Source organism: Brienomyrus brachyistius, unplaced genomic scaffold (genome assembly GCF_023856365.1).
Source record: "Brienomyrus brachyistius isolate T26 unplaced genomic scaffold, BBRACH_0.4 scaffold56, whole genome shotgun sequence".
NCBI lineage: Eukaryota > Metazoa > Chordata > Actinopteri > Osteoglossiformes > Mormyridae > Brienomyrus > Brienomyrus brachyistius.
In genome coordinates this window covers 81,297-92,197 of record NW_026042331.1, presented here as the reverse complement: position 1 = coordinate 92,197, position 10,901 = coordinate 81,297, and the positions used below count along the sequence as shown (strand labels likewise).

Below are 10,901 nucleotides of genomic sequence, written 5' to 3'. Positions count from 1 at the left end.
CTGGCACCATTGCTTACCATGTACTTATATAATGTTTCTGCAAGTGTTCCAAACTGCATTTTGCAATGTCTGTACTTTGATGACAAACTATAAACTTCACATAAATATGACGTATTTACAAAGTACATTAAAATAAAGATGAGTGTAATGCCAAAACAAATATATAAGAAATAATTTATTTGCCATGAATGAAGTTTATGACATTGAAAGAAATGTGTGACCATGCCCCAGTCAGTGAATGTGTTTTCCCTACCCCGAGACCCCCAAGGGTTAAGGGTAGGGCTGGGTAGGGGTTAAGAATCTCGTGATTGGGATTAGGCTTATGGCCATAGAAATGAATGGACAGTCCCCACAAAGATATGAATACAAACGTGTGTGTGTGTGTGTGTGTGTGTGTGTGTGTGCCTGGCCCAGAAGTCAGTGTTTATATCAGGAAGCAGAGGGATCCTGTTTGCCTGGCGTGGCCCATTTGTTGTGCTAACTAAGTGCTTGACTGTCGCCTTCCTCTCTCTCACATACACAGTCTCCCACACATATTTACCCAAGTCTTTCTCTGCCACTCTGAAGAACATGCTGAACAATATGCATCCTTTCATATTCTCAGTGTGGAATCTGGGACGGTCATCTCAGCCCTGGTCCCCCTTCCCCCATACCCTAGACGCACTGCCTTGGTTGAACATTAAACACATATTTATCTCTCCCTTTCCGCTCTACTGAGAGAAAAATATTTTAAAACTGAGTATAATTAAATATATTGCCATTTCCGCAAGTGTATATACTGGTATATTAATATCAAATAATCCTTTTCATAATTATGAAGACCAGGATATTCAAGATGCACAATTCACTAGCAGAACTACAGTAACCTGTGTCAGTATTGGTGTTTAGGCAGCTGTCACTGTCTCCCTGTTTTGTATTGTACACTTTCCACATATTCAGTACCTCACCACTCACCCTCTGCCCATCACCCCAGTGCTCACTGTCCCAAATCTTTATCATCACCCCTTACTCACCACCCCATCGCTCACTGTACAAATTTTCATTCACCACTACTCACTACCTTGGTGCTCACTGTCCAAATTCTCACTCACTCCCTACTCATTACCCCAGTGCTCCCTGTCCAAATTCTCACTCACTCCCACTACCTCAGTGCTTAGTGTTTCAGTTTTTTCTCATGATTTACTTAGTAGGCTGATCCCTCCACCTGCCCGCCCAGGCTTTGATATAAGTAGGCCCTACTTGCTTTGGTATGAGTTGCCGACTGATCTGCTGTCTCCCAACTGTTGTGTCTGCCAGAGCTGTTTGTGTGTAGGCTTCCTGTGTGGCCATAGTGAGGGAGTGAAAAACAGAGGCTTTCACAGAGCAAAGCGCCGTTCCCACAGTGCAGCAGTCACGCATACTGTTACTCTCACTGAGAACAAAGGAGCACGTGAGCCAGAAACAAGAAGGAACTGACTTTTCTTTGTCCAAATAATGTTTATGCCTCTGCCTTTCGCACACTGACCTCCGTATCCTGTACGCCCCTTTCTTTGAATATGTGGAAGTTTCATACTACATCCCCACACTGCATCCCCACACTGCATTAGCGTCTGATTACACTGCTTCTTAGGTAGTAAATAATTTAAGATTATATTCATTTGAAATGTATTATAGTTTGTCTACATCACAATAAATATACACAATTATACACAAAGTATGACATAGTCATATACAGTTCCCTCCACCAGTGAGGTCAATTCCTTTATTTTTGCTGTACACTGAAACAATGAATATGAGACAGTAAATCAGTAATTCAGCTTTTATTTTCGGGTATTTACATCTAGATATATTAAACAATGTTAATGATATCATCGTTTGTAATGGGACACCAAATTTTTAGGTGAGCAAAAGTATAGAAACAGATTAAAGTGAACAATACTTAATATTTAGTTGCACATCCTTTGCTTGCAATAACTGTACCATGTAAAACAGAATATGCGTGATGTCCTACTATATTAAACAAAATACTTTTTAAATTTCTTTTCATGCCATTCTGATCTTTTTGTTATATCAGTTCTTCCGACCATCTCAGGATGTCCCTCACGGCAGCTTGATCAACTGAGTCGAACGCCTTAGAACATCGAAAAAGATTGGCAATATTCACATCTCCATGGGGTGCACATCACAGAGGAACTCCCATGGACGACCAACACCATCTCCCTAATCAAGAAAGCCCAGCAGAGACTACACTTCCTGCGGCGGCTGAAACGAGCAAGCCTCCCCCCTCCCATCCTCACCACGTTCTATAGAGGCACCACTGAGAGCGTTACTCATCGGGGTGCCTCTCCCATCACTACAAGACACATTCACCACAAGGACCACAAGGACAGCTCAAAAGCCTGCAGCACTGTGCAGGACCCCTCACATGAACTGTTTACCCTGCTGCCATCCAGGAAGAGATTCTGCAGCATCACACCATACTGCCCCCCAGGGTCCTCCAATCTACCTCAACCCTCTCTTAACCCACCTGACCTACACTGTTTTCAATTTTTTTTTTAAACTGAGCTGCTACACCCTCTGATATTATACCGATATCAAACTATTTATACTGTATTTATACTGTATTTTCACTCAAATATCACACTGTATTTATACTGTATTTGCACACAGATTTCATATTGTATTTATACTGTATTTGCACAAAAATCATATTGCACAAAACAATCTTATTTTGTACTATGCTCCACAAAGCTGTTAGCATTTACTGCCATTGTACTTAAAATAGTTCTCAGTTCATTTGCACTCTTCTTTGGTCTCTGACGACTTAGTTAGAATTGTCTTTTTTTCTCAGTATCTCCTGACTACTGTGTCAACTTACACTATGTGTAAAAATTCAATTATATATATATTCTGAGACTGAACTTCGCCATCTCGTTTTTCTGTATACGTGTATATGGAAAAATGACAATAAAGTTCACTTTGACTTTGACTTTGATTTGTATTTGATAAGAACCGTCAGTGCCAGGATGCAATCAACGGTAGATTCACCACCCATGCAATCTCTGCAGAACAGATTTGGATTTGTGTAATGCCTCGATTCCTCTGTAATGAGTCTAGTGACCCATGTCCATTTGTGTCACATGCTCACAGATCTCTTTAAAAAACGCTTCCTGCCCTCAGAGCCCTTGCAGCCATCCGTCTCAGTTCCCAGTACAAACTAGAGTTGCCATCAAGCCGTCTGCTGCGGACTGCTCTTGATAATATCCAGAGCGTCCTGCATATCGCACCTCCTGGGAACACTGGCAAGATTAACACAATCTTCAGCAACTTTCAAGGTCTTGTCACGGCAGTCACACCCATTTCTGCAAGTTCCTCATACAAACTGTGTACAAATTCACAGCCTGATCTGGGAGTCTGGCCAGGTCCAGCCTCATTCTCCTAGTAGGTGGTAGTCTACTCGACTGAAGCTGAATCTTCAGAGTAGTAACAACAAGTCTGTGGTAACAAACTGGGCACTGGACCCTGCAGTTTTGTAGGAGCCTCCAGTGTCTGCCCACAAGGATATGAACGATCTTCTTAACAACACCACCAGTACTGGAGTACCAAGTCCAATGATGCAATTCAGAGCACTGAAACCAGAAACCAGCGATCCACAGCCCCTGACCTTTAGCTAAGTCATGGAACATGGACCCACTTTCACCACTTTCATAGGGTGGTGGATTGAGGAATTTCTCAATAGTTCCTGGAGGGTAGCATCAAATACTAACAGCACAATAGAGTTACTGCAGGATAGATCATTTGTGATACACTTAAAAAGGGTAAGAAGGTTTAAAAATCGGATTATATATTATCAGTGCCTCAGTATCAAATTAACATGTGCATTAAAACATTTAGAGAATTACCCCCTACTAAAATATCATATTTAGGAAACATTAACAGATAAAGTTAAAATATTGGATATAGTTAGCAACGCATAACATTACCCATGAGAAGCCTATTAATGGTAAATTACGTTCTCTTAATTCTATTTCATCCAACGTTGTGGAATTATACAAAAAAGGCTTCGAAACATTTTTTTTTTTGCAGAGTGACAGCAGTTAAATATTAGGTATAATATATTAGCATGTGATCACAACTCCCTGGGTTTTGCAAGCTTTTCCCGGTCCCTTACTTTTAATAAACCAAACATTAAATTTCCCAAAGGTGTGGTCTGTAAATGCAGCATTTAAACATGATTACCACACTTTTTTTGCAATCTTTAGTTACACTGAAATTTCTCCTGCTGACTTGAGACAATCGTTTTTTTTCTCCTCTCCATGTCACTGGAGAAACTGTACAATTCTACAGCTTTCTCTCAATGACTGGAGCATCCCCACGTAGCCTAGCAAACCATGGTGGAGATTATATGCAAAGAAAACATAAATCCAAAGCAATAAACAGCAGCAACAGACACTGTAACCAAAGTAAGTGTAGAACAGGGGTTGGCAACCTACGGGTCTTTTACCACATGGCTAAGACTCTTCTTATAATGATAGATGAATTCACATTTTCATGTCTTAACATATTATGATAATACTTTTGTAAAGATAAATCATTTATTTATAGGTTAATATTATTATTTTTCGTTTACATATTTACTTACCTATATGTGAATGAGGCAGTCCGTCGCACGCTTCTAGGTGTTACGTCTTAACTGCATAATTTACATCTTCATTTGCTAAAACGAGATTACGTCTCTGATTAAATGGTATGCTTTCTGGAGTTTTCTTAAGAACCTGAGATTGGATGTATGCTTCAATGTTTATTGGGATTCATAATTCTTTCAAATACTTTTTTTTAATAAATCGTCACCATGCCTTCCCAGGTCTTCGTAAAAATTATTATATTTTCTCTGATTTTCTCTGATTTATAGCCAGCTGAATTCGGAGTGGTGAGTACATTTTGCACTGCTCGGTCAGCAGAGTTACAAGTAGTGAAGTGGAGAACGAAGAGCAGACGACTACAGAGCCAAACGAAAGGATGAGGGTGAAGACTATCGCTACACAACTAATCAGTGTTGTACTGTTAGTCACCTTTGCGCTGTTAAACCAGAGATGCCCCACTCTCCCCCCCACAAAAAAAAGTTTTTCTATAATCGCTTTTGTAAGTACTTGCACTTTTATTTTTGTGTTAAATGCACATATCACATTGAAAAATCGTATCTCAATCCCCCTTCTTTACCCATTGTGGCTCTTTGTAAATCTTGGGTCAGACATTTAGGAGAAAATGGCTCTTTGCTTTAAAAAGGTTGCTGACCTCTGGCCTAGAATATGTCAACAAGGCAGGTAACCTTGATGGACTACATCAGTATTGTAAATCATTGTATTTAATGACTATTAATTGCCAGAAATCACTGTTCTATCTCTCTGTATTTAATGCATTCAAATGGACCGCCAAGCACTTCCTGGAACTATTTGAAGTCCACATAAACCACATGATGATCTAGTATTTTGAATTTCTGTTGACACGACTCTCTCTACGTCTCTGCATATGACTGACTTGTGTCAGATAAGGAAAATATCCTATAGTTCAGGGGGGTCTTCCACAAAACAGGATTTCTTGCTTAGCTGGATAACTTATTGGATTTAAGGTAGTCTATCTTTGAACCTTATCTTCTTTCTCTTACATTCAGCCCAGACTACTTTAAATCTGATAAGTTACCCACCTAAGCAAGAAATCCTGCTTCATGGAACACCATCCATGGGTAGCCAGTTTTATCCAGAAAGAACCATTGTGTGTGTGCAGGTTTTTGCTGCAAGTCCCACATTAGATTACAAACTGATTGGCTAAAGAGTTCTTACAGCTGGGTTTGAATAGCTGACCTAAAGGTTATTCCAAAAACCTGCTTACATATTGGGGGTTTTTTCATGTAGCTGGGTTAACTTAAGCAGAATGTCATGATTGTCCAATTGGAATGCTCCTTACCTAAACTCTTATTGGATGATCATTACTTGTACCTTAAGGTAACTAAGCTAACTGAGAAATTCTGCTTCGTGGAACAGCCCCCCCCCCCCCCCCAACTTTGTGAAACACCCCCTGGCTCTTTGAGGATAAGATTACCTGTTTATTCTGTAGTTAATGGTTATTTTGGAGGGACAGTGTGCAGCAGCAGACCAATAAGTGTCATTGTTTCCCTGCAATCTAATGAGAAATCGTAAGGAGATGCTGAAGATAAACTTAGATATTATTCTTCTGCTGAAGCCAGGCGAAACTGGTAAACTTCCGATCACAGGCACAGTGGCTTAGCCTGCTGAATTCCACATTAGTACATACATTCCATAGTCAAGCATCTCTGTCTTGTATTTCTTGTTGTTCAGTTGTACCTCATTCTAATCACTGTGTGTTCTTTGTATGTGCCACGTGTAAAGACTTTTCTTTACCATGAATCTATTATCCTACAGCATGTAGATGTTAATGTGACAAGAATGGTGAATGCATACCAAAACATACTCCAAACGCAAAAGGGCAACAGATGACTACTAAAAGCTGATTCTGATTTGCTGAATAATTCACCTTAAAGAACACGGAAGCTAGAATTTGAATGAACTGGCTTTTCCGTTACAACCAAAGTCTCAGTTTTAGTCAAATGAGAATAGAGAGTATGACATGAGCTTGTTTAAATGCCAACTACAAATCCCACAATTCACTCCAGGTCCGTGACGTCATTCACATGGGACTGGGAAGTGGTAAGCCAGTGACGGCGGTAGCTGCGGTAGTTTTTTATTAATTGAAACATGTTGTATAGTTTGTCTTGGGTTTGCTGGGTATGTTCCCGGAATGCTTACTTAATGCACGAAAATACATTGTTGTATATGTGCAATATAGAACAATGGTAGTATCTTTATAAGGTATAAGAATAAGGTAGCTGCCGTTAGCCAGCTAGCTAGATAAAGTGACGTGGAGCTTCTTAGACCTGACCGGACTTCTTTAGTTTACTGTATACTGATGTAGTATTTAATGTCTACATTTTTCTGTGTGCAGTGAATTAATCTAGATATAATCTAGACTTTTTTTCTGATTACACATACAGCTCTGTATTTGCCATGTCCCAACAGATGTATCATGATTTGGGCATCCCGTCGCTTCTGCCAGATTTTAACACCCAGTCCTTGCTGTGTCAGATCTTTCGTCCGGGTTTGACTTGCTTCCCTGTACCTTACCTGATATTTAAGAAATATTATCACACCAGTCAGATATTAAGATGCAGTGTCAGATACTTGGCTGTGAAATTCAGTGTAGACTGAGGACTCCTGATAGCACTGATCGAATGGCAAGCCTAGTTGTCTTTTCATCAGATAAGACTCAGCTTCACTTAAAATGTACTAGTACAAATGATCTTACTAGTAAAAAATTACTTTTTTGCTATTATGAATATTTCTTAAGATCTATTAATCAATTTTGACTAATAAGAATTTACTAGGAAGAACTGTGTTGTTACTAATAAATTATATTATAGATATCTATAACGCATTTTTAAGTAGTAATATGTTACTATTTACTTCCATAGAATTTTTGCCTTTCTTATCCAAAATTCAATTTTTGCCAGTAAAAAGTATTGTAGATATCTTTAATTCAGTTTTTACTAGTAAGTTATTACTAGTAGAAATTCACATTTAAGACATTTATTTCCGATCTCTAAAATATAACTGCAGATATCTATAATTACATTTTTACTAATGAATTATGGATATGTAGACCTGGATTTGTGACTAGTCAAAATGCAGAAGCAGATATCTGCAATATTAGTTTGTACTAGTCAAAATTGAACTAATGATATCAGCGATATGACTTCTGGAATTTTGGATGTGAGGCAAAAATTCAATGAAATATATGTATAAATATATGAGTAAAAACTGACCTATTTTTTCCTAGTAAAAATATAGTTCGTTTTAATTAAAATGATATTTTTTCTAGTAAAAATTACATTTTTATTAGTTAGAATGTTATTTTTATTATTAAAAGACAATTTGTCTTGCCATACTGATCACATTGTATGAGCTTAACCTAATGCTTGCGGTTTGAGAGGCTCCATGTAGGAGTTTTAAGCCCCAGGCCTGTGGTGTCAGTTACTGCTGCAGAGAAGAGACCCCAGCTGTATGTCTGTGCCCTGAGTAACATGAGTACATGAGTAGGTGATGCAGAATATATTTATTAAACTGATAGAAATCCTGAGTATGGTAGCTGCCAGTTAGCAGGCCAGCTAACTGGACGTAGAGGTTGCTAATCCTGATGGCTTTGCGCATGTTTTTTTCTGCTGTATCCTTCATGCCTGAGTTATGTTTGTTGCTTGCACTGTCTTTGCACTTGGTCTGTTACATTACATGTATGTTTTTCTGTGCTGTATGTACCATGTTGCTATATGCACAAAAATATCCCTTGGGATCAATAAAGTTTGTCTAATCTAATCTGGTTAATTGAATAGAAAACCTACAGGTTGAAACTCTACGTTTTTATACAACTGAAGTAAAGGTATATTTAGGCATGCAGCATCAGCTGACCCAGCATCTGAATGTTCAGTTAACTGAGGAGTTTATAGCTTGCAGCTTTTGCCAAATACATTTGGAGTAATAGAGAGAAATATAGTTTTCCGGGTAAATTTGTTGAAATCCTGTTTCACTTTGCCAGGTCCACTAGTGATTCTGAGCTCCCCACATCCCATTTGGACTCTTCATCATGACCAAACTGCTGGAGTGGTTGCTGTGCATCTTGGTGGTGATGTGCACTTGGGGGCTGCTGACTTTCGACCCGCTGCACCTGAAGCTGCCGCTGGTGTACAAAGAGGTGGCGTGGCCCATGCCAGTCTATCTGCTGGTGGTGTTTGGCTGTTACTCTCTGGCCACAGTGGGCTACAGGGTGGCTACCTTTAATGACTGTAATGAAGCCGCCCAGGAACTGCAGGCCCAGATCAAGGAAGCCAAGCAGGACCTTCAGAAGAAAGGACTGAAGTTCTGAACTGTAGTCTGTGATATGAGATCACATTCCTTCTTTGGAAGATCACGTTGTCCCTGGTGTATCCAGTATGACTTGGCATTGAGATGTGCAGTAAAGCGATGTTGTTTTTCCAAACTCTCGTTATGAATCTCATTGTCCTGTGGGACAGATGAACTGAAAGTCTTGTTCTGTGACAGGAATCAGTCACTTGTTATGTGTTAATGCAGTTATCTGTAGCTATAAAGGGAAGTTTCTACATGTTTTTGTGTCCATGATGAATAAGTCCATATAATCAGTGCATCCCAAAATTTTAAAAAAAATGTGTAGCTGAATATACAGGTACCAGCACTTATTGTGGTCTGAGTAATAATCTTTGAGCTTCATTATTTGTGGAAATATGAATATGAATTTACCATATGCCTTGGTTTGGGCATCCTCTCGCTTCTGCCAGTCATTAACGGTAAGTCATTGCCGTGTGAGATCTTTCGTCCGGGTTTGACTCACTTAGCTGCATCTGACCTGATACATAAGAAATATCATCATATGAATCAGATACTAGATGCAGATGTCGGATGGAGGTTTGTTAAATTCAATGCAGGCTGAGGTCTCCTGATGGCACAGATCGCACCACAATAGCTTAAATTAATGCTTGTGGTTTGAGAGGCTGTTGGGGTGTAGAAACCAGGAAGGGGGTCAACATGGATGAGGGCACTGTGACTCTGTGTGGGCGTTGTGAGCCCTGGGCCTGCAGTATCAGTTACTTCTGCAGAGAGAAGAGGGTCGAACCAGCCCAAGCGGCATCACTGTGGCATCTGCAAGATGAGAAGATGAGAAGTGAGTATGCAGAGGACACATAGAATATGTCAGGAGAAAATTAATTGTGTGCTTCAATGCTTACAGTCCTGGCAGGCATCCATATTCACAGCCATAATCACCTGTTTTATGGCTGGAGGCTGCAACTTACTGCTGGGAGGGTGACATCATGCATTTCTCTTAGAACCTGTGACGTATGAATGGGGAGGTTAGGAATCAGGGTTAGATATGCAACTAAGGCGTGGAAAACTAGTGAAGAAGATGGCAAAATCCTATGCAGGACATCTACAAGCAATGTGTCTTCATGTGCAACAGCCTGACACATTGGCTCTGTAGTTAGTTGGTAGGATTAGGGTTTAAGGTTTTTTATTATTAATATTATTTTATATAATTAATCTTTGAAAATATTTGTATGCAGTTTGATATTTTACTAAATCGCTATGAAACCTAAATGTTCTGACTCTGTTCTTAATCTTCATGCCACTTTAGAAAGCTGAGGTTCAGCCCAGATGGGGCCCAAACCCACAATACTAGGCTTAGCAGCACACTGCCTTATTCTGGAGACCACACAGTTACGGACCGCTGGCTGTGCTCTTTTGTCTGTGCTCACATTCCCAAAGAGACTGCTGATGGCGACTAACACTTAAAATCAATCAGTGCCCAGCTGTCAAAAATGCCCTGTAGCAGGGTGTTTAACAAGCAATTCCTACATTCCTGGCTGTTGGAAATACAATAGGCTTGAGCTGCATGCTTTCAGTACGCCTGTGGGACAAAGTGGCCTGTTCCCATGGCAACATTTCTAGGCTTACTGCATTGGAACAGCGTGGGGGAGGTTCTTTTAGTTCCAGAGTCTCCTGCCCTGGTCTGGCTGAACTAGCGTTTGCTTCTAAATAACTGATTTAATTTTCTGTAAGATTGCAGCCACCAATTGATGACTTACAAATAAGCCAATAAATGCACATATTTAAAATGACTGTTATTCAGGCGTTATGCGCAGTTTCAATAAATCAGCCCCCCTGGGGTGAGCATCATTCATAGGCCCTAAATAACATTCGCATGTTTACACTCTAATTGCAGTCTAATCTCTTTACCTTTTCAGAAATGGCTTCATTTTTTTTTTTTTCATATTTTTTTTCTTT

The 10,901-nt window shown here is 39.7% G+C and overlaps 1 protein-coding gene across 4 annotated transcripts; it reads left to right on the top strand.

The window, feature by feature from the left end:
* Window positions 1–6,663: 6,663 nt before the first annotated feature.
* LOC125724500 (dolichol-phosphate mannosyltransferase subunit 3-like) lies at window positions 6,664–9,207 on the top strand. Of its 4 annotated transcripts, none has more exons than XM_049001223.1 (2): window positions 6,664–6,704; window positions 8,644–9,207. In XM_049001223.1, the coding sequence occupies exon 2, from the start codon at window positions 8,692–8,694 to the stop codon at window positions 8,968–8,970; it is 279 nt and encodes a 92-aa protein (XP_048857180.1). In that variant the 5' UTR covers window positions 6,664–6,704; window positions 8,644–8,691; the 3' UTR covers window positions 8,971–9,207. The 4 variants fall into 4 exon arrangements, with proteins under 4 accessions (XP_048857180.1, XP_048857182.1, XP_048857179.1 ...); XM_049001225.1 differs by having other exon boundaries at window positions 6,691–6,730; XM_049001222.1 differs by having other exon boundaries at window positions 6,691–6,782.
* The last annotated feature ends 1,694 nt before the right edge of the window (window positions 9,208–10,901 follow it).

Excerpts from the sequence above, each read along its gene's own strand:
- LOC125724500 (XM_049001223.1), top strand. The coding sequence starts at position 8,692 with ATGACCAAACTGCTGGAGTGGTTGCTGTGCATCTTGGTGGTGATGTGC.